The sequence below is a fragment of the Lissotriton vulgaris genome, chromosome 6, assembly GCF_964263255.1.
Source record: "Lissotriton vulgaris chromosome 6, aLisVul1.2, whole genome shotgun sequence".
In the NCBI taxonomy this organism is placed as follows: domain Eukaryota; kingdom Metazoa; phylum Chordata; class Amphibia; order Caudata; family Salamandridae; genus Lissotriton; species Lissotriton vulgaris.
This window is the reverse complement of record NC_141694.1, coordinates 177,631,032-177,655,517: the sequence shown is the minus strand read 5'-3', so window position 1 is coordinate 177,655,517 and position 24,486 is coordinate 177,631,032. Positions and strand designations below refer to the sequence as shown.

Below are 24,486 nucleotides of genomic sequence, written 5' to 3'. Positions count from 1 at the left end.
GACCGCAACACCTCCCTCAACCTACGACGCCTACACAGTGTACTGGCCCGCATACCTCTGATAAAGGAAAACGCAGTCATCCTCTCACTGGACGCCACAATGGCGTTCGACCTGGTCGAATGGCCATTCCTTTTTGCAGTACTTAGGAAACTGGGATTCGGTCCTAAATTTTGTGGGTGGATTGAACTGTTATATGGGGCACCGCTGGCACATGTATTGGCGAATGGACATATCTCCAGGGAAATTCAGTTGGGGAGAGGAGCTACCCACTGTACCCTCTCCTCTTTGCCCTAGTGCTGGAGCCTCTGGCCCCGTGGCTGAGACAGGAGCCTCAAATACGGGGGATACGATGGAAGGGAGACTGGGAGGACCGAGTGTCTTTATATGCCGATGATGTGCTCATATATCGGTCATTGCCGGAAGACTCCCTGAGGGCCCTGTTGGAAATCCTAATGCAATACGGGACAATGTCCGGATATACCATCAACTGGTCGAAGTCACTACTGTATGTGCTATATGGGCCAGTGCCCGAAATACCACCGGGATGTACACTCCAAATCGCGAGTTCATATATCTCCAAGTTCAAGTACCTGGGGATATATGTCACACCACAGGAAGATATATTTATGGCGGAAAACCTAACAAAACCCCTCACACGTCTTAAAGCGGACGTCAGACATTGGCTATTACTGCCGTTGACACTGCTGGGGAGGGCAGAATTATTTAAAATGTTGGCACTACCCAGGTTCCGTTACACCCTCCAGAATACCCCTTTCCCGGTCCCTCTGTCTTACTTCAGTGCCATTGAAGCAGAAGTCACCTCACTGTTATGGGACGGTCGACCGCCCCGTATTGCGCAGCGCAAATTGGTGCATAGCTGGTACGACGGTGACATTGCCCTACCAGGTGTGAAACTTTACTATTGGGCTACTCAATTGATGATTATAAACCAGTGGCTGCCCGTTACACAGGATGAGCCGGCATTCCGGCTAGACAGGGTCCTCCTTCCTACACAAAACCTACTGAAAGCTCTTTACACTAACAAACGAAAATATATACTCACAGGTCCCACCGCGCACACCATAAAGATCTGGCATACCGTGCAGAGGGCGCTGGGATGGGAGGGAGTACTAACACTTGCCACACCCCTCTGGGAGATGCAGCGGCTGGGATCCTTAGTGAACTCCAAAGGTTTCAGACAATGGGACCTCATTGGTATTTGAAATATCGGAGACCTTTGGGTACAGGGAGAGATGCTCACGTTCGCAGCACTGCAGGCCAAATATGCAATGGGTGACACAGAACACTATCGCTATCTGCAAATTTGACATGTCCTCCAAAGCGCGATCCCCCAGGGCACCACATTAGCAGATTCCTCACCCCTTGAGGACAGAATTTTGACAGATCACATGGACATAAAAGCGATATCACACAATTACCGAAAGCTAGTCAATAACCAACCAGACCACACGCTGATTCTTCGGGCCAAATGGGAAACAGATCTGGGAGACATAGACGATACTGACTGGTTGGGTGCATTAGAGTTGGCTCGTGAAGCAGCGATTCCATCCTGACTCAAGCTGATACAGCTCAATGTGTTGCACTGGGTATACTATTCCCGCACTCTCCTACACAAGCTGGGACGTACATCAGACCCATTCTGCCTTAGGGATTGTGGGCGAATCGAGACATTCTATCATGTCATATGGGACTGTCCCAAGATACAATCATATTGGGACCAGGTCACAGAAGAAATATCGGAAGTGGGAGGGGCTGAGGTCCGGCGAGATCTGCGATGTTGTCTCTTAAACATTTGGCCACCCACTGATCTAAACTCAGCGTTGCAAAACTGGGGCACCCTGGGCATGACCATAGCCAAGCGAAACAGTGCCAGACACTGAGGGTCGGGGGCGCCGCCAACACTAGCACAATGGGGCACCAACATGGACGTGGCAATGGTAGCAGAAAAAGCGGTATACACTCACAGGGGCTGCCCCCAAAAATGGTCCAGAATATGGGGCAAGTGGAACGAAGCAAGAGGGAATATCTGCGACTCACCACTTCCACCCCAGAGAATAGCCCATGAATGTGTCTGAGTTTCCAGGAACAGAGCCACAGCATCACATGCGTTGGTACTGGGAGAGGGGCGCAGTAAAGATTGGGACCACAAGGCTGGGGAAATGTGGACCGGCCGAGACTGGACTGTAATGTGTGCTATGCGATTTGATTTGCTTATATTGTGTGTAAATGGAGAGGATTGCAGTTTTATCTTATTTCAGCAGAATGTAACTGTACTCATACGAATTAACAATCAAAGTTTAAAAAAAAATAAAAAAAACATATATAGGTTTCGCTTTTAAGGTTTCAACCCACCCATGCAAGTAAGGTACCATTTCTCTCGAAACACTTTGGGGAACGCGGGGTGGTTGGAATTGTGTGGTTCCACGCAGGTTCCAGACCTTTCCACTACAGAAATGTGAGGAAAATGTGTTTTTTTGGACAATTTATTAGGTTTGCAAGGGATTCCGGGTAACAGAACCTGGTGAGAGGCAGTCAAGTCACCCCATCCTGGATTTACCTGGGTATCTAGTTTTGAAAAATGTATAGGTTTTCTAGGTTTCCCTAGGTGCCGGCACAGCTAGGGCAAAATCTACAGCCAAGCAATTTGCAAAAAAAGGGTTAGTTTTCACTGTGAAAATGTGGTGTGTCAAGGTTGGGTTTCGGGCCGTTTGCTGTCACGGGCACTAGGCCTAGCCATATAAGTGAGGTACTATTTTTCTCTGTAGACTTTGGGGAATGCGGGGTGGGTGGAATTTTGTGGATCCATGCAGATTCCAGAACTTTCCATCACATAAATGTGAGGAAAATATGTTTCTTTTTTTACAAAGTTTGAGGTTTGCAAGGGATTCTGGGTAACAGAACCTGGTGAGAGCCGGACAAGTCATCCTATCCTGGATTCCCCTTGGTGTCTAGTTTTAAAAAAATGTACAGGGTTGCTAGGTTTCCCTATATGCCAGCTATGCTAGCTCCCAAAATCGACAGCTAGACACATTGCTAAAAAAAAGTCGGTGCCTAATGGGCTTTCTGCCACCCTGGGGGGGAATCGGGAGTGGGGAATTTGTCCCAATATGCCCCCAATGGGGGGACAGAAAGACTGTGGCAATTGTTGTGGGTGTGGGGGCATGGCATGCCCATTCAGGGAAGCTCCTACCCCTATGCATAAAAAAAGCCAGGGGGCAGAAAGGCTGAAATTCTCTGGGAGGGGGTGGATGTATTGTCATGTCCCTTTTTGGCTGCCCCCACCCCTACAGGAATAAAAAATAAACCCCTGGTTCTCGTAGGGTTTCTGCCACCGGGGGGGCAGATTTAGGGCTGCTGCTCCCATATGCCCTCCTGGGGGGCAGAAAGACTGGAATTTTTGTGGGCGGGGTAGAGGCATTGGCAGCTCCCACCACTGATTCAAATTGGCAAAATAATCCATGGCATCTTGTGGCCTTTTTGCCCCCCCGGGCAGATTGGAGGCTACTGCCCCCAGGGGGGCAGAAAGGCTGTAGTTTTGGCAGGAGGGTAGGGGCATTGGTAAGTCCTAATTCCAATTTCCCCCCAAAAATCCCTGGCGTCTACTGGCCTTCCCCCCCCGTGGGGGCAGATTGGGGGCTATTGCACCGATCTACCCCTAAGGAGGGGCAGAAAGGCTGTAATTGTGGCAGCGGGTGGGGGAATTGGTATGCCCGTTTTGGGCAGCTCCCACCCTAATTATATTATAGCAAAAAAAATGCCTGGCGTCTAGAGGGCTTTCTGCCCTCCAGGGTGAGCAGATTGGGGGCTGCTGTCTCCATCTACCCCTCAGGGGGGGCAGAAAGTCTGTTATTATGTGGGGAGGGGTGGGGGCATTGGACTGCCCGTTTTGGGCAGCCCCCACCCTAAAAACAATTGCGCAAAATAAAATCCCTGGCATTTAGTGGGCTTTCTGCCCCCGCAGGGGGGGGCAGAAAGGCTGTTATTGTAGCGGGGTGAGACCATTGGAATGCCCGTTGTTGCAGCCCCCACGCTAAAAACAAATGTGCCCAAAAAAATCCCTGGTGTGTAGTGGCCTTTCTGTTCCTCCAGGGGGCAGATTGAGGCCTACTGCCCCATCTGCCCCCCCGGGGCGGGGGGAAAGACTGAATTATGCCAATTATTATGGGGGGAGCAAAGGCCCTTGCCCAAGGGGCTGCTGCCCCCTTCCTAGTGTCTAGTGGGTAGATGCCTGTTTTGGGATCGCCCTCCTGGGGCGATCCCCAAGCAGAAATTCTCCCCTTTCCAATGATACCTCTCCCGTCTTTCTACATGCTCAGGGGGCTGAACACGTAGAAAGTGAAACTGAGATGAGCCAAAAGGCTAATTTCAGTTTCAGTGAAATTACATCAGCACGACGTGCGCGCTGATCGTCATTTCACTGAAAGGGGGGGGGGGCTCGGGAGCTGGGGAAGCTCTTTCCCAGCTCCCGAGGCAACAGGGGAGAAATAGAAATCCCTCTGGTGCCTGTACCAGAGGGATTTCCGGGGCCATGTATCATAACAGCCGGGAGCCGTCGTGCGCACACAAGCACCGTTGCTCACGACGGCTCCCACCCACAATTTTTTACCGTTTCTGAATCACAACCATCAAAGCGATGGTGGCCATCTGAGGTCAGCAGACCAAGATGTTTGTGATTGCTTTATAATAAAGAAAGGTTTTTATTTTAAATACACCCCATTTAACTTGCAGAATAATGGGATGTGCTTAGAAAGAAATAAAGGAAACCCTGAAGTTTCATTTTTTAAGAGTAAACAGTGGTCTTTTTTTAGGCACTATTTATCACCTAAATCTTTAAAAATTCACATCTCTGATTCTCCTTTTAAATTGGAGTGGGATCTTTATTGCACTTTGTCTAAGTTAGGCCAGTCTGCTTTGTGCCATACCTACCAGCGGTTGAACTGGGGTTTCAATTATTGGAAAGTTTTACAGATTAGAGACTTTGGGCCTGATATAACCCATCTGCCCTATTACAAGTATAATACAAGTAATATGTATTTTCTATTTTTCAGCTCTCCCACAAATATGGTTCAGTTTTCAGTGTTCAGTTGGGAATGAAGAAATTCGTTGTGCTCTCAGGATATGAAACTGTGAGAGAAGCTCTTGTGACTCATGCTGATGAGTTTGGAGAAAGGGGTTCTATTCCAATATTTGAAGACATAAATAAAGGATTTGGTATGTAAGTTATATAACAATATATTACCCACTTTTCTTTAAAGTTGTCTTAAACATTGACTACTCACAAAAAGCTAATCTGCTTCATTACCATCTGGAAGATTTCAAATAGCCAGGACCACTCGAATTATGCGATTATGCGGTCCAGGCGTTTTTTGCATAATTATGAACTTGACACATTTTCCACATAATCCATCACCTGCTGCAAAATCTACAGATTTTAGCCCAAAAATATTTTTGTTTCTAGCTCAAACGGTTCACTAGTAACTAAAAACGCCACATGTTATTGCGCAGTGAAAGGCGGTTTGCAAAGGTTGACTAGAGACCTTTCTGTTGCTTATTTCTATATTTGGGTATTAACCCAGTACTGATGAGGTGCAACTAATGCCCAAACAGTGTGAACAAGTGTAAAAAGTAGAAAATAATGAAGGACTACTTTTAAAAAATGTGCTGCATTACGGGCATATTTTGTTTCTTGCTGCATAATTTATTCAACCCCGCCATATAATTAGACCCTCTCCTGCTGCCTAATTCCAGTGGCCCTCCTAATAGCTAGGAACGAGGGGCACGATTCACAGAATGAATTTAAGACTCAATCCTAAACGTACTACTCTTTTGGTATTCACAGAATGCACTCACTACTTTTGGCATTCACAGAATACACTTACTACTTTTGGTATTCACAGAATGAACTTACTACTTTTGGTATTCACAGAAGTTAGGATTTTGTCTTAAGTTTGTCTCAAGACAAACTTGAGACATACTTAAGACAGATTTATTTTAGGATTTTGTCTTAAGTCTGTCTTAAGTCTGTCTTAAGTCTGTCTTAGGTCTGTCTTAAGTTTGTCTTAAGTCTGTCTTAAGTTTGTCTTAAGACAAACTTAAGACAAAATCCTAACTTCTGTGAATACCAAAAGTAATAAGTTCATTCTGTGAATGCCAAAAGTAGTAAGTGCATTCTGTGAATACCAAAATAGTAGTAAGTTTAGGATTGAGTCTTAAGTTCATTCTGTGAATAGGGCCTGAGGAATGTAAGAAATGGTGGCTGGGCCCGGATTAGCTACTTCAACTTCTTATTATTTATAAAGTGGGTAATAAATGTTATATTTACTTTTATCCCCTTGTGAGGAATTCTTTGCTGGAACTACCTCTCTAGTGGTAATAACGCAGGACGCCTTTCCCCCACAGAATAGTTTGCATCAGAGGATATATCACTTTCCCCACAAATTGAAAGATTTTCTGACACCACTCACTTCTGAAGAAGGGCCAAGCATGTGAAGTATTTGCAGGCAGAATTAATATAGTAAGTGCGAATTGTACACCAACTTTTGAGACCTGCCTGTCATTTTTCACTGTGGCCTGTGTATGAAAAATACCCTATACACACTGCAAAAGGTGGCGGGAGGTCTGAACATCAAATGCAGATAGTCAGGAGCTACCGTCATCACTACCCCTCTAGGGTTGTAAAGACAGTGTCCTACCAACGATCACCACTGGAGTCTTTGGCATCCAGTGGAGAGGTTACTGAAAAGGGGTAGCATGAAATTCAGAGAGGCTAAGGAGCATTCATTTTGTCTTATTGCAATGTAGACAAAGCCATCCAATGGTGCAAAATGTGCAAGCACCCTGTCATGACCCAATTATCTCTGGAGTAATGAAAGTGAAGCAAGAATTCCTGGTTATGGCCACAATGCTTACACCACAGACTTTGGTCATGAATGAGTTAATGCTCTGCTAGGATCAGTATGGGTGACCCATAAGCAACTCCACAGAAAGGAAAAAAGTAGCAGCTGAGTAATGAAATTGTCCAAACTTTATTTACTGATTTCTCACCTCAGAATTGACTGCATAGGATGACCCTAAGGTACCGCACTCATTGTGCATCGTTTCTCAACCCAACTCTGTGCAGCCATATCGGGGTTCTATAGAGTCCGTGTATAAACTTAAAATGGATCAGCCTCAATTCATGGTTAGGGGACAGTGCTCTGGAATGCGCACAGCAGTACTTCCAAGTCTCCTCCTCAATGGGAGTAAGCATGGGCGAACTTTGCGAATTCGCGGTTCGCACATTTGCATATTCATGAATTCGCAATCCGCAAAACCTGCGAATTCGTGCAAATTTGCAAATTTGCTATTTTTGCCAGTTTGCGGGGGTTTTGTACAAGTTCGGGAACGCGAACTTACTTGTGTGGTCCCAACGGTCGCGACTCTGTTGTTTCTACGTGTCCAGCCTGTTTGCGACCCTGTGGTTCATCGCGGCCACCCTCCGGTTCATCACTGCCAGCCTCTGGTTCACCAATGCCACCCTCTGGATCATCACTGTCCCCCTCTGGTTTATCACAGCACCCTCTGGTTCATCACTGTCTCCCTCTGGCTTATCACAGCACCCTCTGGTTCATCACTGTCACCCTCTGGTTTATCACAGCACCCTCTGGTTCATCACTGCCACCCTCTGGTTCATCACTGCCACCCTCTGGTTGATCACTGCCACCCTCTGGTTCAAGGCTGTGGATTAGGGCAGGGAGGTTGAATGAAACTAGACACTGCCTGGGGCACACAAGGTGTCCCTTGCAAAGTCCAGTTCAAATCGGTGCTGGGGCTCTCCAGCCCCAGCTCTGGCGTGAAACTGGACAAAGGGAAAGGGGTGTAACCACCCCCTTACTGGGTCCCACCCATAGGAGGGACCTAGCAGGAGATCCAGCCCCTAGATTTGGAATGAGGTAGGAGCTGTGCCAATGCAAACCAGATCATCCTGACTGAAACTTTGAAATGAAACTCTGGACCCTTCGACATCCCACTCGACGTGGAAGACTGAAGAATCTCCTTTGTGGTCAAGAAGTGGCCACCCTGTGCAAGCAGGCACCATCAGCGCATCAAGACTTTCTTTGCCATTGCTCCCGCCAGAGCTCGAACAACAGAGATGGACAAGATGGACAATCTATAAATCAAATACAAGAGATATCGTGAGTCGTACTTTAGACCCCACAGTATCTCACCAAGACATTGGCTGACAACTGTACCCCCTGCACAAACTCAGTTAGGACAAACGCGGAGGTAACAGGAGGAGACATAGAGCTCCGTGAAGCTCTGCACGGTGAGGAGTGGGGTAGCGGGGCTTTAGTAATCTAATCCGGTAGTGTTAGTACACCATTAATATTTGCCGGAAGAGATTTTACCTAATGTGGTGGGTAGAATGACATTATGAATGGAGCCTAACATTGTGGCGGTATGTTGGTGGGCAAGTCCTTACGCACAATGTGATTTAAAGTTTGAAAAAGAAGAAAACATTACTGTTATACCATCTCAAGTGTGTCCAAATAGGATGTGAGTGCTCGCTCAGCATACTAACTCCACAGTTTGTGCGAGGCAGAGATAGTCGTTTTAATTGAGTTTGCGCAGAGGGTACAGTTGTCAGCCAATGTCTGGGTGAGATACTGTGGGGTCTAAAGTGCGACTCATGATATCTCTTGTATTTGCTTTATAGATTGCTGAGACAATCACAGGGGCCAATCAACTTAAATAAAGGCTCATATGAGGAGCTAAGATATTCACAACAACAAGAGAGAAAGGGTCAATGAGTTACTCTTGTAACCCTTGAAAGTCATATATCAAAAACAACGAAAGAGAACTGATAATGATTGTAATACAAAACTAAGACAATGAGGAGTGAATAACTACCACCATCCGATGAGGGAAAATATTACACCCAGACAAGTGGGGTGAAAACAACTAAACCTTAGTCAGAGAAAAGAACCCTCAGGCACCAACTACATGTATTGGTTGCCATGGTCTTCATTGGGTCCTTATTGAAAATACGTGAAAAACTACGTAGTCAGAAGAAAAGAAAGAAAGTGCTCAATTAAAACGAGTATGGACTACTCCCCAGACTAGGATTTTAATACAGGGGTAGCTCTAACTCAGTTAAAAACAATTGTGCAAAGTCGGACATATATAGGTTGAGCTAATTAGAACCCAATGTCCTATGAGGTCGACATGTTTCTTGCTAAGAGCTTAACCTCAGCTCAGCATTCATCAGGACCAAGTGAACCCTGGCCTTATGTTACGTGCTCACTATGGCGACATAATCATACAAGGCAGGGTGTCAAACTTAATTTTAAATAGTTTGAATTAAAAATGAAACACTTATCTGTTAATGTCCACACACAGACTTTGGTGCAGGATCCCTGTCCTAATGGAGGGATGATCAATCTGAAATAATAAAACAAAATTCATATTGTTTTGGCGGTCTCCTTGGTTTACTCCTCATCAATTATTTTCAAAGAGGTACATTTCATATAGACCCCGGAATATCCATATGTTAATTAGCATTTGGAATTGTTAAACAAAATTGCAACATCAAGATTGAGGGCCAATTCGAAGTATGAGGAATGACATTAATTCCACTTCAATGATCTTCTACACCAGTTGTTGGAATATGTATCACAACGCAAAACATTATAATACTTAGTTTCAATTGAGAGGCTTCAGACTAATCGTCAAAAAGCCCACTCGAGCCCGACATAAATTCTAATGTAAACAGGCCCTTGAATCTTTTCTCCAAAAAGAGAGAGCGCACATTTAAAATCATCTCTAGCATGGGACACTCGGAATGCCAAATAGAACCCACTTACTTAATGATGACATGGAAATTACCCCTTAGGTCCGTGGCGGGGGAAACCTTCACGTTTAGATAATCTGCGGGCACAATAGGAAATAGTGATTTAGCAAACTACCCAAAACACAGCCGTTCTTATTCTGTGCGCGGGTTCGCGATTTGTCGCTGCACTACCAAGCTAATCTATTGCAGCTTTTACTCACTTGCATCCAAATGACTCCCCGCGTAAACACCTATTCGTTCACGTCCACAGCCTGTAAACAACGGGCCCGTGGAGGCGGGTCAATAATATAGACGTGACCCAGACGTGCCATACGTGAATAACATGTGACAACTAAACTCGGGACGTCTATTTCTTAAAGGGACCGTTATTTTATATCTCTAAGCGTCCTTCGTTTGCAGGATTCAAACCGCATTGTTTTATTATACGCTCTCACTTACAAAAACTCCTCTCGAGTGTACCACAGAAATTCGTAATCACACACATGGCTGGAGAGCTGGTATTTAATGTACCGTGATGATTGATGATGATACAAATGAAAAAATGAGACTCCCAAGTGTGTTAAAGTGACCATCTCTAGAGAATATTCATTCCTTAAAATCTGTTAATAAATAAAGGTAACTCTGTGTAGGAGAGATATGGTCCACATCTTTGTCATAGATGGTTTGGTTGTGTTTAGCAAAAATGTACTCATGAATTATAAAATTCTTGTCTTGACTGTATGCACATGCAATAAAGGAAGCAATTATCGTTATCACCAATAGATCTTAAACACTGGGAATGCGTCCATATTACCACTTTATGGATGGATTTAGTCATTTCAGTCATAAACCACATCTTGAGGAAAGCACAATCTAACGTCTCATCAATAAACCCCACGGAATATCGTCATTTAACCCATGGGAATGTGTGGATAGGCGATAGATCCATCTCTGTTCCTTCTCAAAGATGGTACTTTCCCGTCCCTGCTGAATTTGTTCTATAATTGTCATTGGGACAAAGTCCATGGTCAAGAAAATAAGTAGTTAACTTTGTCGTTCCTTTCCGGCATCGTACATTACTGCGAGGCTCGCAGATGCGTAATTTGATTTTACGTGTAGTCATTCCCACGTAATTAAGATTACAGGGGCAAGTAATTAAATAAATCCCATTCTCAGAACTGCAATTTGTGTGACCCCTCAAATGCCAAAGTTTTCCTGTTTCAAGGTTCAGTGTTTTACTAGCAGTCGTCAGGTGGCACACACTGCAAACGCCACAAGGGTAATGCCCAACTACTGGGGGCAAACCCCAGGCATTGAGAACACTATTATCATGGACTGGATTTATATTCTTTGGGCGTGTGTGTACCAGTGCATCTTGTAAACTTCTCTCTCTTTTATAAGAAAACAGCGGTTTCTACCATTCTCGTCCATTGCTATTCAGAATTTGCCAATGTCTGCCAATGCAACGACTTACAGCATTTGAAATGTTGCTGTAAGTGGTCACACAGGTCAGTGGGGTTTCAATTTCAGAGTCCTTGACATGGTCTTCCAAAAGGGCCTCTCGATTTTGATTACGGGCCCTCTTGTAGCTTTGTTTCAGAATTTTTGACGGGTAACCTCTATTACTAAGCTTCTGTGTAAGATCTTCAGCTTGTTTTTAAAAATCTTTAACATCACTGCAATTCCTACGAATCTGTAGGTACTGGCCAAACGGCAAATTTGTCCGTAAAGGACGGGGATGAAAACTAGAAAAGTGTAACAAATTATTTTTGCTCGTCGGTTTGTAATAGGTTTTAGAGGTCAAATGATCCCCCACTTTGGTGATGGTTACATCTAAGAACACAATAGACTCCGGATGATACTGACAGGTAAACTTTAAGTGAGGGTCACATGTGTTCACCCAGTCAAAGAAGGCCAAGAGACTTTCCTCTGACCCACGCCAAATTAAAAGCACGTCATCAATGTACCTCTGCCACAGGAAAACATTGAGAGTGTAGGGATTTGTTGCTGACAGTATGTGAGTTTTTTCAAAGTTAAATACATACAACCCAGCAATACTCGGGGCAAAAGTACTGCCCATGGATGTCCCTGTCTTTTGGAGATAAATTGTGTCTTGGTATTGGAAAAAATTCCGTTTAAGGGCTAATGTAGCACAATCGATGACAAAACTCCGGGAAGTTGTATAATCCCATTGTTCCTGTTCTAAAACATCTGCCAATACCTTAAGAGTGGCGTCCTGTGGTATACAAGTATACAAACTCTCTATATCTAGAGAAACAAGGAAGCAGGGTTCATCGGGCATTTGGATATTCAAAAGCATTGATAGTAAACTTTTGGTGTCTTTAATGTAGGTACTAGTTGCCTGAATTAATGGCTTAAAAAAGAAGTCACAGTACTTAGAAAGTGGCTCCAATAAGGAACCAATTCCCGAGACGATTGGTCTTCCCGGTGGGGGCGGCCTGTTTTTATGCGTCTTGGGCAGACAGTAAAAGTACGGTATCTTTCCTTCAGAGGTAGTCAAAAAGTCTGCTTCCTGCTTGCTGATGCAACCATCTCGTTCAGCTGTCATTACAAGTTCGAGTATTTCATCTTTCAAAAAAGAGGAGGGATCTTGATCCAGGATCAGGTAATTGTTAGTGTCATCAAGAAGACGTCTGCATTCTTGAGCTAAGACATTCACCTCTTCAGCTGGTACGAAAGAAGTGTGCTGGCAGAGGGTAATCATTACAAACAAGTTTGCTTGACGAGGCATATTCGTAGTTTTTAATGAATGTACTCTTTCAATTTGACAGTCACAGAGAACACGGTGTCCAACATTGGTGCGGTGACAAGCTGTCGAGCCCTGACGAATCTTCCAAATGTTATAGAGGCAGAGAAACATGTTGGCATTAGGTAATGGTTTTAATTCAACAGATCACACCTAATAAATCGGAATAAAATTGTGCGAAATGTGTGCCTGTTGATTTTAACCACTGCTTGTTACAAAAGGAGTGAATGCTTATTGCTCCATTGCACTTTATAAACTTTTTGTTTTTTGTTTTGGACACTTTTTACTTTTGAACAGAATGACTAACTGTGATGGGAAAAGGGGCCTAATCTGGTGAATACCTGCCAGTTGCCCCGAGGGTGGTGCGCCCGTGAGGGGTCATTTTGTTCACAACAGATTTTTTCACATTTATTGCTTGTGGTTTGATGTACTGTGCAAATGACTGATCCAGACATCGTTTTGCGCTCTGTTTGACTGTCTTTTTGAAGTTTACAAGGAATTTCCCTAATTTTTATGTTAAGAAATTTGGACGAAATGCGGTAATACACCCAAAGAATAAATTACCAAGTTTGGTGGTGATGCAGTGGAAAATGACAGTTGGTCTCTCTACTGCTAAATACGAACACCGAGATTTAACGTCTAAGGGACAGGGTTTTTGTGATATTGACGGTTTATGAGTGGAGGGAAACCCTGGTTCTCTGTTTCCCTCTCGGCTCATTTGTGGAATATAAGCTAAGATCCTACAAACAGTGTTTAATTTGCATGTGCACTTAATCTAAACATAAATACCATACTTACATTGGCCAAGTTGAACTTTTGATAAATTTGCTCCTATATGTACCCAAACGATGTAAACTGCACACTATTGAAACCTCAAACGTTAGGAGGAGGAAGATTATTCCCAAGTTACTTCTGGATGTGATAAGTACTTAAAAACACTTATGCGGTTAAAGAGGCTTCAGGTTATGATGAAAATGCCTAGCACTCCGCAAGTTAACAGTGTTCCCTAAAATGTAGCTCTGTGTTTAAATCTGAAATGCAAGAAGCATTCGTACTTTCATGTAATAAGATTGCAAACTTTCATATAACTTTGGTCCCTTATCTCAGAGCTGCTTGAACTCTGGCAAGCCCTTTTCATGTTTCCTTACTCTCAATATATTGAGTTTCATACTAATTCATTGTGGGAGTGCAGGTCGGATAAACAGGCGTGGAGGCTGAAGATATGTGCAAATAGGTTGTTTATTGATAATTGGTTTAGGTTCAGGGGCTGCAAATGTCTGTGAGTAACTGTATGTTTCTTCCGGCGTTTCTTCCTCTTGAAGTAGGGCAGTTAGAGATGCAGTTCCATGCTCCTCTTCATCGGAGTCCACAGGATCACTCCAGAGGCTCATAAAAGAGGTAAAAAGAAAGGGGCCATCAGAATGCTACTTCTAAGTGTCTATAAGGATCATAAACCGTCACCACACCCGATAGTGTTTGTCTCTGGGTCGTTCTAGGGTCGTTCTTGGGTCAAGTGCTTAAACAAAAGGAATGGTAATACCGTACTGCTAATGTTGGAAATAAGAGTGATATCGATCAACACACCCTATTGGGATGCGTAACCGAGTGTTTAATCACAACCAGTAACCATATTTACACAGGAATCACTAAACAATGACTGGCATCAGTTACAACATAAACCAGGATATTCACTTCAATTTTCAATTTATAAACTTTATTCGGTTCTTAAAAAGACACCATAAAAGCACAAATACAACATACACAGGTTAAAAGGCAATGTTTAAAAAATATTTAGTCTAAAAAATATAAATGTTTAAGATTTTATGTACTTAATGGGAGGGACAGGATAGTTTTAGTGAATTTAAATGTTCAATGCAATTTTTTAAGGGACAATGTCTCTGGTGGTCCTCAGTCTTGTTGCGATCCGAATGAAATTTATCGTGCAGAATAAAGTATAAGGGTCCTCTGCTTCCATTAGGAATCTCAGCGCCCGTTTCGCTTGCTTAAATCTTTGCTCCTTCAGGATACCCACCAGGAACTTGCGTCTTGGCATCGCGTAGAGGGGGCACAGTAGGACAAAATGAAGGGTATCCTGCGGAGATCTATGATCGCAGCCGCAGGTACCCTTCTCCTCCACTGTGCGGGTAAATCCAGATGGTACTGCAAGGATGTGATGTAGCATATTGATTCTAAATCGGGTTATGAGGTAGCGATCCTGCGCATTGTACATGACCCTTAGATAAGGTTCCATACCTTGCTTCGGGGTAAGATTATTGTAAGCGAGGTTGGTGGCTTTGAGCCTCTCTTGTTCTGCCCTTGTCGATTTCAGCTGTGCGAGCAAAAGTTTTTTGATCGAGGTTTTGCACTCCGGGGTTAAAGAGTCGGGGGCTAAAAAATATTCAGAGCAACCAATCTCTGTTAGCGAATCTTTAACAAATTTCAGCCAGGGGATTGCATGGCCCTTGTCTCTTTTGAGGCAATCCTCGATAATTTGTCTAGTTAGGGCCGCCTCGGGATTGGTCCATACCTTCACCCAAGCCAGAAGGGGTTTAATTTTAATTTTATCCTCCAGGAAGGGTTCTCCCAGATCTTCGTGTATGATGTGGGCCGAGACACTCTGTGGGACTTTTAGTATTCTTCGTAGAAATTTATTTTCTTCCGTCTGGAGTGGCTGGGTTTTTTTCCCCAAAAAGCCCCACACTTCCGCTCCATAGCTTACTTTTGCACAGCAAATGGATCTGTATAAGGTCAAGATTTGCTCCGGGCACCATTTCCCTAGTCTCTTCCCGAACCCCATAATTGCTCCTACTGCGGCCGCCAGTTTGGTCGAATGTTTTTCGATCAGGGGTTTAAACGATAGGTCGTGGTCGAATAATACCCCCAGATATGTGAAGGACTTGACTTGGTCTATTTTGTGTGACCCGATGTTATAAGAAAAAGATCCTTTTGTAGGTTTCCCTGATGTCATAATGAAGGACTTTTCCAGGTTTGTTGCCAGGTCCAGTTTGCCCATGAATTTGACGAACCCATCGATTAATCTTTGTAGACCCAGAGGTGTTCTCGAGAGCAAAACCGCGTCATCGGCATAAAGTAGTACGGGTACTGCTCGATGACCGATTTGGGGTGAGTCAACTTTAAGTTTAAGAAGGTCCTGTTCCAATGCGTTGATATAAATGGAGAAAAGGAATGGGGCGAGGATACACCCCTGTCTTACTCCACTATTGCAACTAAAGGGGTCGGTCTTTTTTCCTTCCTGACTGTATCTCACGCATGCTGAGGTGTTACGATGTAAATTTTGTAGGGTATCAACTAGGGAGTGGTCCACGCCTAGATCCATTAGCATGGCCCAGAGTTTTTTCCTATTTACGCGGTCGAAAGCCGCGGAGAGGTCCATGAACCCCATATGTATCGACCCCCTCCCGGCGATGGTATATTTTGCGATCAGGAGATATAAATTTAGGCATTGGTCGGTGGTGGATCTGCCTTTCCTGAAGCCATATTGGGTTTCAGATAAGATTTGGTGCTCCTCTGCCCAATCTTGCAATCTTGATAGGATGACTCGACCCAAGACCTTTGCTGTCACATCAATGAGTGAGATGGGTCGATAGCATTGGGGGTCGTCCCGATTGCCTTTTTTGTAAATAGGGACTATGGTCGCCGTTGACCAGGACTGGGGGAGGCCTACCTCCGCTGCCTCATTTAGCACCCTCGTGAGTAACGGGGCCCATAGCTCTGGTTTGCTTAGGAATAAGTCTGGTGGTATTCCGTCCGGGCCCGGCGCCTTGTTTTTGCTTAGTCCGGTTATTCCCAATTCGACCTCCTTTAGGGTGAAATTTGGTTTAGTTGGCTGGTGGACCTTCAGAAACTCCTCTTGGGGTGTATGATTTGAATGGTTGTACAGACTGTGGAAGTGTTTCTGCCATTGCTCCGGCAAGATGGTATTCAGAATTTTTGGGGCTCCTTGGTCCTGAAAACATGGGGCATTGATCACTTTCCAGAAGGCAGTAGAGTCCTTTCTCTCTGCGGCGTCCCTTAGATCTACCCAGGCCTGGTTTTGTATACTCTGTTTTCGTGCCTTCACGGCTTTTTTGTATTCGGCTCTGTTCCTTATCACCTTTATTTTGTCCCTTGGTTGGGCATGTAGACTGTCCTTCAGGTTTTTCAGCGCCTTTGTGCATTTGGAGTCGAACCAGCGGGGATTTGAGGAGATGTTATTATTCACTCCCTTGGTTCGAAGGGAGTTATTTACTACCTGCGCGATTTCTTCAAATACTTTCACCACCGCACCTCCAGTTACACAGGGGTCGAGACATTTGTCGATCGATACTGAGGCTTCACATAACAGTTTTTTATAGAAGCAGTTCCCATCAATTTTGGCCCATTTGATTCTTCTACCCTGGTCTACCACTCTTTCCAATGTGACCTTTCCCTTAGCCGCTGTAAAGACAAATCCTTCCATTTTGATGATCACCGGATTGTGGTCGCTGAAGCTACTGGCCTCTATGAGGTGTGTGCTGATAAGTCTTTTTAGATGAGCAGAGACTAGTACAAAGTCAATATGAGAATAGCAGCCTCTGCCTTTGAATGTCGGGGTAAGTTCTCCTCTCTCATTTAGGATGGCGAGATCCATGGTATGGGCGAGATTGTTCCTTTTCATTAATCTCTCTAGGTCCCAGCCCTCTGATGAGTGGGTGAAGTGTGGACCTTTCATGATTGTGCAATTTGACCAGTCATTATTGGCAGGTAACAGATTTTCACAGAGGTGACAATTAAAATCTCCCATTAAAATTAAATTCATGGGTTCTGGTGTCTTGGATAAAAAGTTCAAGCAAGTCTCAAGTTCTTTTATAGCTGCTCCCTTCTCCGTTATGGCCGGTGTGTTATACCAATTCATTAACAAGAAGGTTAGGCTTGACGAAGTGAACCTTAGTACCTGAAGGTTACGTGTGACCCATTTGGTATTGGACCAGGTACCATCAATGTCTAGATGGACATAAATCGCGAGCCCCCCGCTCGCTCTTCCTGAAGTAGCTTTTTTTGCGGGTACGAAAAAGCTTTTATAGCCCTCCATGCTATATTCGTGCGGTTCAGTAGCCCAGGTCTCTTGGAGGCATAAGATGTGGAATTTCCTTATGTAGCTGAGCCAGTCCTGAGATGTGAACTTTGTCGCAAGCCCTGCGATGTTCCAGGTAGCTATAAGTAGGTTATCATAAGTTGTTGCCTTGAGTATCCCTCTACCTTCGCCTTTCGGTGGTCTTAGTTGTTTGTCCTTAGTGGGTGCCACGGCCCTGCTTGGTTGCAGCCCAAGGGGGTTAACGATTTTGTTCTCATAGTGAGTCCCCTCCCCTGTGCCCTGGGTACTGGTTGGTGGTATACTCCTGCCTTCTGTGGTATACACAGGGTCCATAAGGTCAAGTTGTCTGTGGATTACTCCCTCTTTATCCCCTAATGATGTAAGGCTTGGCTCATCCCTGCTTTGGTTTGATGATGGGAAGCAAGTCATTCTCTGTCAGTCCACCCCTTCGAGTGTACTGAACCTGTTCCAATGGTTGTACTGCATCAATGAGGAATCATAAGTAGGAAATACTGGGAATACAGGATTTGGCCTTTGCCATTGGGGGGGGCCATATTGGAAGCCCGGGTGAGATGTTCTGTTCTGAATGAAATTCTGCCTGGGCCTTTGCGGTGCCAGGGGATAGAAATAAGATAGGTGGACCGGGTGGATTTGTGAGCGGGTATAACTCGGGGGGGCGTTGCAGATGAAGTTGACTGCTGTCATGTCTCTGAAGTTCACCGTAATGATGTCTCCTGCGATGGTCTTGGTGCCTTTGCCAATCCACTCGCCCCTTCTCACTGAAAGGATTTCCCCGTAGATGTTTGGGGGTAAGGGCCTGTGAATTTGCAGCCACTGAGCACATTTGTTTTTTAGTTCAATTTGTGATTCTCTTTGGCCCTCCTTTAATGGGGGCACTCCAGTTAGGACAACCACAAATGGTAATGCCTCAGGGGGGAGATTAATTGTCCGGAAGCGTGTGGCTGTTTTCTTGTCGTTGTTAGTTGCCACAGTAGGGGTGGGGAGGATCTTGGGATCTGCCTTCGGGGTTTGGGCCTTATTTTCTTCAAGTGTTAATGAAGAGCTAGGTAAAGGTTTACTGTTACTACTTAATGATTGATTTTTATTTTTATTTTTACCTGCTTGTGGGGTGGAGGCGGCCTTCTGTATTTCTTTGGCTCCTTTCTGCATGACACTGATGTTGTTAGCATTGTTGTGTTTGGGGGCACCATTTTGCACTAGAGAGGCCTTATCTTTCGGTAGATTTGTTGTAGCGGGGGCCTTGGGGTTTGTCACGTCTCGTTCCTGCGCGGGCTGAGATTTCAGGTTTATCCCCTTGTTATTGACCAATGATGTTAATCTGTCTATTTTTGCTATAAGGGGCTTTAACAGTACCGTGATGGAATGCTCTAGGTCAGATTTCAAATCCGCCACCATGTTGGTTATCCAGCATGGTATTCCTGGTGTAGGCGGGGTAATGGGTGTGACCAGATTATGGTTGCTGGACTTTACATGACCTTTTTTTCTCCCTTGTTTACGGCCATCCCTATGCAACGTTTTCTCCTCCGTGTGTGCGTCTAAGTCCTTTGTAGTTATTTGATTGCTTAATTGTGCACCAGGACTGTCGCTGCTGGTTTCAGCGACGGCCTGGGCACAGGGGAGGTCGGCGAAAGATGGTGGAGTTATAGGCCGGCTGGTGTAAGTCTCCTCTACAGAGTTCTCAGTTGCTTCTGACAAGTTGAAGAGTGGTTCCTGAGTGTCTTGGATGATGGTTACAGGTGGTAGAGATAATCTCCTCTCAGTATTAGCTATGGCGTCGGAAACCGCCCCTATGGTCTGTTTAAGCATTTTATCGATGGCAGTTAGGGTCGGTAGGGATGGTGGATGATCCGATTTAGCTTTTGTGCTCGATCTTAGAGTGGGCATCCTGGTCTTCTTTGCAGTTTTCCTCATTGCAGGGGGTGCTGTGTTAGATGGTAGTAACCGGTTGTGAGATATTTAGGGGGGCACTTTTTAGGGGACTGGCCCAGCCCAGCCTCTTCTGGCCCCTGAGGGCCACAGAGGGCCCGCCCTTTGCCCGGGCTTTGCTCCGGGCGTCCCGCTCGCGTCCCGCTAAGCGGTGTTGTGCTATTCTTAAATGGGGCGTTGCGGCTGGGGGCGTGTCTTGCTGTGGGCGCGGCCGTGCACACCTGTGCAACGCGGGGACTCCTGGTCTTTGGAGTCCCTGCACCACGCGCTCACGGTCGCCTCCCGCTGGTCTCTCTTTCTCCCGGGTGTTATTCTCTGGTGTGCCTGCAGCCTCAACCCCACGCCAGTCGCCGCGCAGCGGCACCCGCGAAGCGGGTGCTGCAAGTTGTGAATTGGCGAGCTGGCGGTCAATCCCTCCTGGGACACAGGGAGGCTGCAGGGCTAGAAGGCGCTTTCCCGCTCTGCTTCTTGATTTGATGGCGATATCCGGAGTGACGTTCTGGTAAGGGTCTTTTTCGAACTGAGTCCCACTGCCCTCTGGACAGGTTTGCTTTTACCTCTGATTGGCCGGCTGGGGGCGTGTCTTGCTGTGGGCGCGGCCGTGCACACCTGTGCAACGCGGGGACTCCTGGTCTTTGGAGTCCCTGCACCACGCGCTCACGGTCGCCTCCCGCTGGTCTCTCTTTCTCCCGGGTGTTATTCTCTGGTGTGCCTGCAGCCTCAACCCCACGCCAGTCGCCGCGCAGCGGCACCCGCGAAGCGGGTGCTGCAAGTTGTGAATTGGCGAGCTGGCGGTCAATCCCTCCTGGGACACAGGGAGGCTGCAGGGCTAGAAGGCGCTTTCCCGCTCTGCTTCTTGATTTGATGGCGATATCCGGAGTGACGTTCTGGTAAGGGTCTTTTTCGAACTGAGTCCCACTGCCCTCTGGACAGGTTTGCTTTTACCTCTGATTGGCCGGCTGGGGGCGTGTCTTGCTGTGGGCGCGGCCGTGCACACCTGTGCAACGCGGGGACTCCTGGTCTTTGGAGTCCCTGCACCACGCGCTCACGGTCGCCTCCCGCTGGTCTCTCTTTCTCCCGGGTGTTATTCTCTGGTGTGCCTGCAGCCTCAACCCCACGCCAGTCGCCGCGCAGCGGCACCCGCTAAGCGGGTGCTGCAAGTTGTGAATTGGCGAGCTGGCGGTCAATCCCTCCTGGGACACAGGGAGGCTGCAGGGCTAGAAGGCGCTTTCCCGCTCTGCTTCTTGATTTGATGGCGATATCCGGAGTGACGTTCTGGTAAGGGTCTTTTTCGAACTGAGTCCCACTGCCCTCTGGACAGGTTTGCTTTTACCTCTGATTGGCCGGCTGGGGGCGTGTCTTGCTGTGGGCGCGGCCGTGCACACCTGTGCAACGCGGGGACTCCTGGTCTTTGGAGTCCCTGCACCACGCGCTCACGGTCGCCTCCCGCTGGTCTCTCTTTCTCCCGGGTGTTATTCTCTGGTGTGCCTGCAGCCTCAACCCCACGCCAGTCGCCGCGCAGCGGCACCCGCGAAGCGGGTGCTGCAAGTTGTGAATTGGCGAGCTGGCGGTCAATCCCTCCTGGGACACAGGGAGGCTGCAGGGCTAGAAGGCGCTTTCCCGCTCTGCTTCTTGATTTGATGGCGATATCCGGAGTGACGTTCTGGTAAGGGTCTTTTTCGAACTGAGTCCCACTGCCCTCTGGACAGGTTTGCTTTTACCTCTGATTGGCCGGCTGGGGGCGTGTCTTGCTGTGGGCGCGGCCGTGCACACCTGTGCAACGCGGGGACTCCTGGTCTTTGGAGTCCCTGCACCACGCGCTCACGGTCGCCTCCCGCTGGTCTCTCTTTCTCCCGGGTGTTATTCTCTGGTGTGCCTGCAGCCTCAACCCCACGCCAGTCGCCGCGCAGCGGCACCCGCGAAGCGGGTGCTGCAAGTTGTGAATTGGCGAGCTGGCGGTCAATCCCTCCTTGGACACAGGGAGGCTGCAGGGCTAGAAGGCGCTTTCCCGCTCTGCTTCTTGATTTGATGGCGATATCCGGAGTGACGTTCTGGTAAGGGTCTTTTTCGAACTGAGGATATTCACTTAAAGTCAGGATACGGCCAAGAATTGTAATTGGGTTTCCGTTTTATGCTTTACCCCGTCCCGTGTTATCCAGTTGCCACCTCTCCGTGCCTCCCAGTTGCTACCTCCCCGTTCCTTCCGATTCCCGTAACACCCCACTCACCGGCCCTGCCGTAACTCACCAGAGTCACAGCCGCTCTCCAGCATCCTCCGGGGGACTCAACCAGTCCTCACACCACGACTCATCCGGTTCTTCTTCCGTGCCCTCTTCTCACCGGGACTCCGTTACGCTGGGTTGGTCACGTCGAGAGTTCTCTGTTTCTTCTCCTGGCGTCTTCTCCTCCGATTCCGCTCTCCAAGACTGCCCGCCCTTCTCGTCCTGATCACGGCCTTTCATTGGAGCAGCGCATTCACTTCCTGGGTTGACTCCAACCCCTTCCGGGTCCTGACTGTCGACTCTCTGCATGGATATGGAAAGACGGCATGGAGTTTCAGAAAGAGGATCGTAACTCCTGATGCCGGTCCGACACACTCAATTCTTCAATGGACAGCGGGTAGAGAATGCCCAGGGGTCTACCTCGGTGAGTCCCTCCTCACATCCATCAAGGAGGCCTGAATTTAATAGGGGAAGTGGTCAATAAGTGTTCATTGTTAAGTGTTGGGTTGTGAACGTATCTACGACCCTATTTAAAACATTCCCGATTTATGCCCTTATGTGGTTATATCAAATCATATCCTTATAAAGGCACAAGAATCATATCCATATTAAGTCATAGCCAATGCAGTCCAAATACGGCAAGGCTACTACCATTGACTCCTAGAAAGCACAACGCGTTCTTAAACAAACCAAGCCTCCAGCAGCCCGGGAATTCCCCTTGCTTCGGTATTGATTTGTCCTAGAACTTCTGGAGTCCTGAAAGAACTGCGAGTTCTTAGTGAAGTCTTATGTCCAACCTTTCGTCAAACTCGGCACCTTCCAGATATAAATATACCAACATCTTTCTTAAGCAACAGACAGTGGTATGGAGCAGATCGGCAATCTACTTGCCCGACGCCCTGCTGATGCGAGTGCCGAAGAAAGCCGACCCTCCCACTGATGCACTGAGAGAGACGCATTCTTTTCTCCTGCCGAGAAATCCAGCTCCTGTGTTTCCCTGTCACCCTTGTGGGTTGCTGGGAGATTGAGTCCTGAGAGAGAGATAGAAGACCTTCTTCATTCTATACCCAAGGTACGGAGCTGATTAGACCCGTAGAGAATTCTTGATTCAGATTCTTGGCAAAAACTATAACTCATCTACTACTTCCCACGTACTAGGCTTAGGTTAGGTGCACCAGGGTAGGCGTATCTTAGAAACACCAGTTGAGTACTTTTAGTCATTATTTTATCATTGTATGTGTTTTAGCCATTTTAAGTATCTTATGGCTTCGAAGCCATATAAATGCTTTTACAGTATTATTTCATAATACTCATTTTACTGTACGCACTTTACCTTATGACAAGTATTGCATTTGTGGCAATTCACTTCTCTTGCATGAAAAAGAAGACTGCTCAATAAATAACCACTTTTATTGAAAATGCCCGTCTCTCTATTTCTCTGCACTCCTGGTGAAACTAAGCATGCACGATTGACTGAGTGAAATAGCTATCTATTGTTTTCATGACTCTGGAGATATACTCCTTGTTCTAGGGGAGCAAAGTTGTCATGTTTATGCGGTTATCAATCAACATAGGAGTGTAAGTAATTACAGGAACCAGATGCTAAGGTAAAAATTTAGAGAAATTATAGAATTGCTAGCATCAGAGGAGGCTGTTAGTATAGTGGGAAAAATAGAGTGCACGTGCTCAGAAAGAACTAAAAGGACCCTCAGGCCCCACCTGTAATTACTGACACTCTTATGTTGATTGATATATGTATCTACAAGGGGAATGAGAGTGTTCTTTCGACCCTTTCTCTCCTGTTGTTCAAATTAAATGTTTATGCGGTTGTCAGAAATGAATCCCTTCTTGTCTATTCAAGAAAGTTAGCACCCTCTTGTTTACTCGAGAAAGTTTCTAGTGACCTCTGAGCTAACTGGGCATTCATAATTAAGTCTAACATATTCAATAGAGACCTAGTCAACCTCAGTCCTACGTCTACACTATCGTTTATATTATTCCAATGCGCAGAGCCTATTGGGAATATAGGAACTACACTACATGGCGCCCAACGTTTGGTAAGGCGATAATTTAACGCTAGATAATAAAGTAACTCACTTGTGCTTTTCACACAGACCCCTTTTTCCGTAAAAACTCCAATAGACGTTTGGAGTGGGTAAAAGATTAATATCCGCCATTGAATACATTCAAGTGGAAACTGCAGACACCAGAGTTAGCGTGCCCCATAAATTATATGACGTAACATTACATATAGAGGGGGACAAAAATAGGAAAATAAAAGATCTCTTCTGAGAGAATCTATCTAAAGGCTATGATATCCTTCTTGCAGAGAAAGACTGGCAACCAGAGTTTGTCAGGGAGTGCCCACATGGCGAAGAAATGATTATGTCTGCCTTCTCAAATCACATTCCAATTCATAAACAATACACATATGCAAGAAAATGGGCAGTGGCCCAAGCCCCTGCATTATATAAAAATCATGTAGGATGGGATGAGGATTCTCTTCACCATAAAATCCAGATAAAAAAATTAACCTACTGCACAGAGGCAGTATCCTGTTAAGCAAGAAGCTAAAAAACAAGTCAGAGAGATCTTAGATCAACTTGAATACCAGGGGGTGATTGAAACATGCACCTCACAAATGAAC

General features: G+C 46.1%; 1 protein-coding gene across 1 annotated transcript in view; it reads left to right on the top strand.

Moving 5' to 3' along the window:
• The window catches only part of LOC147706978 (cytochrome P450 2K1-like), a 332,152-nt gene that overhangs the window by 22,278 nt on the left and 285,388 nt on the right, over window positions 1–24,486 (top strand). The window contains exon 2 of the mRNA XM_086926207.1: window positions 5,070–5,232. Within this exon, the coding sequence (XP_086782333.1) occupies window positions 5,070–5,232 (163 nt within the window). The remainder of the gene's footprint in view (window positions 1–5,069; window positions 5,233–24,486) is intronic.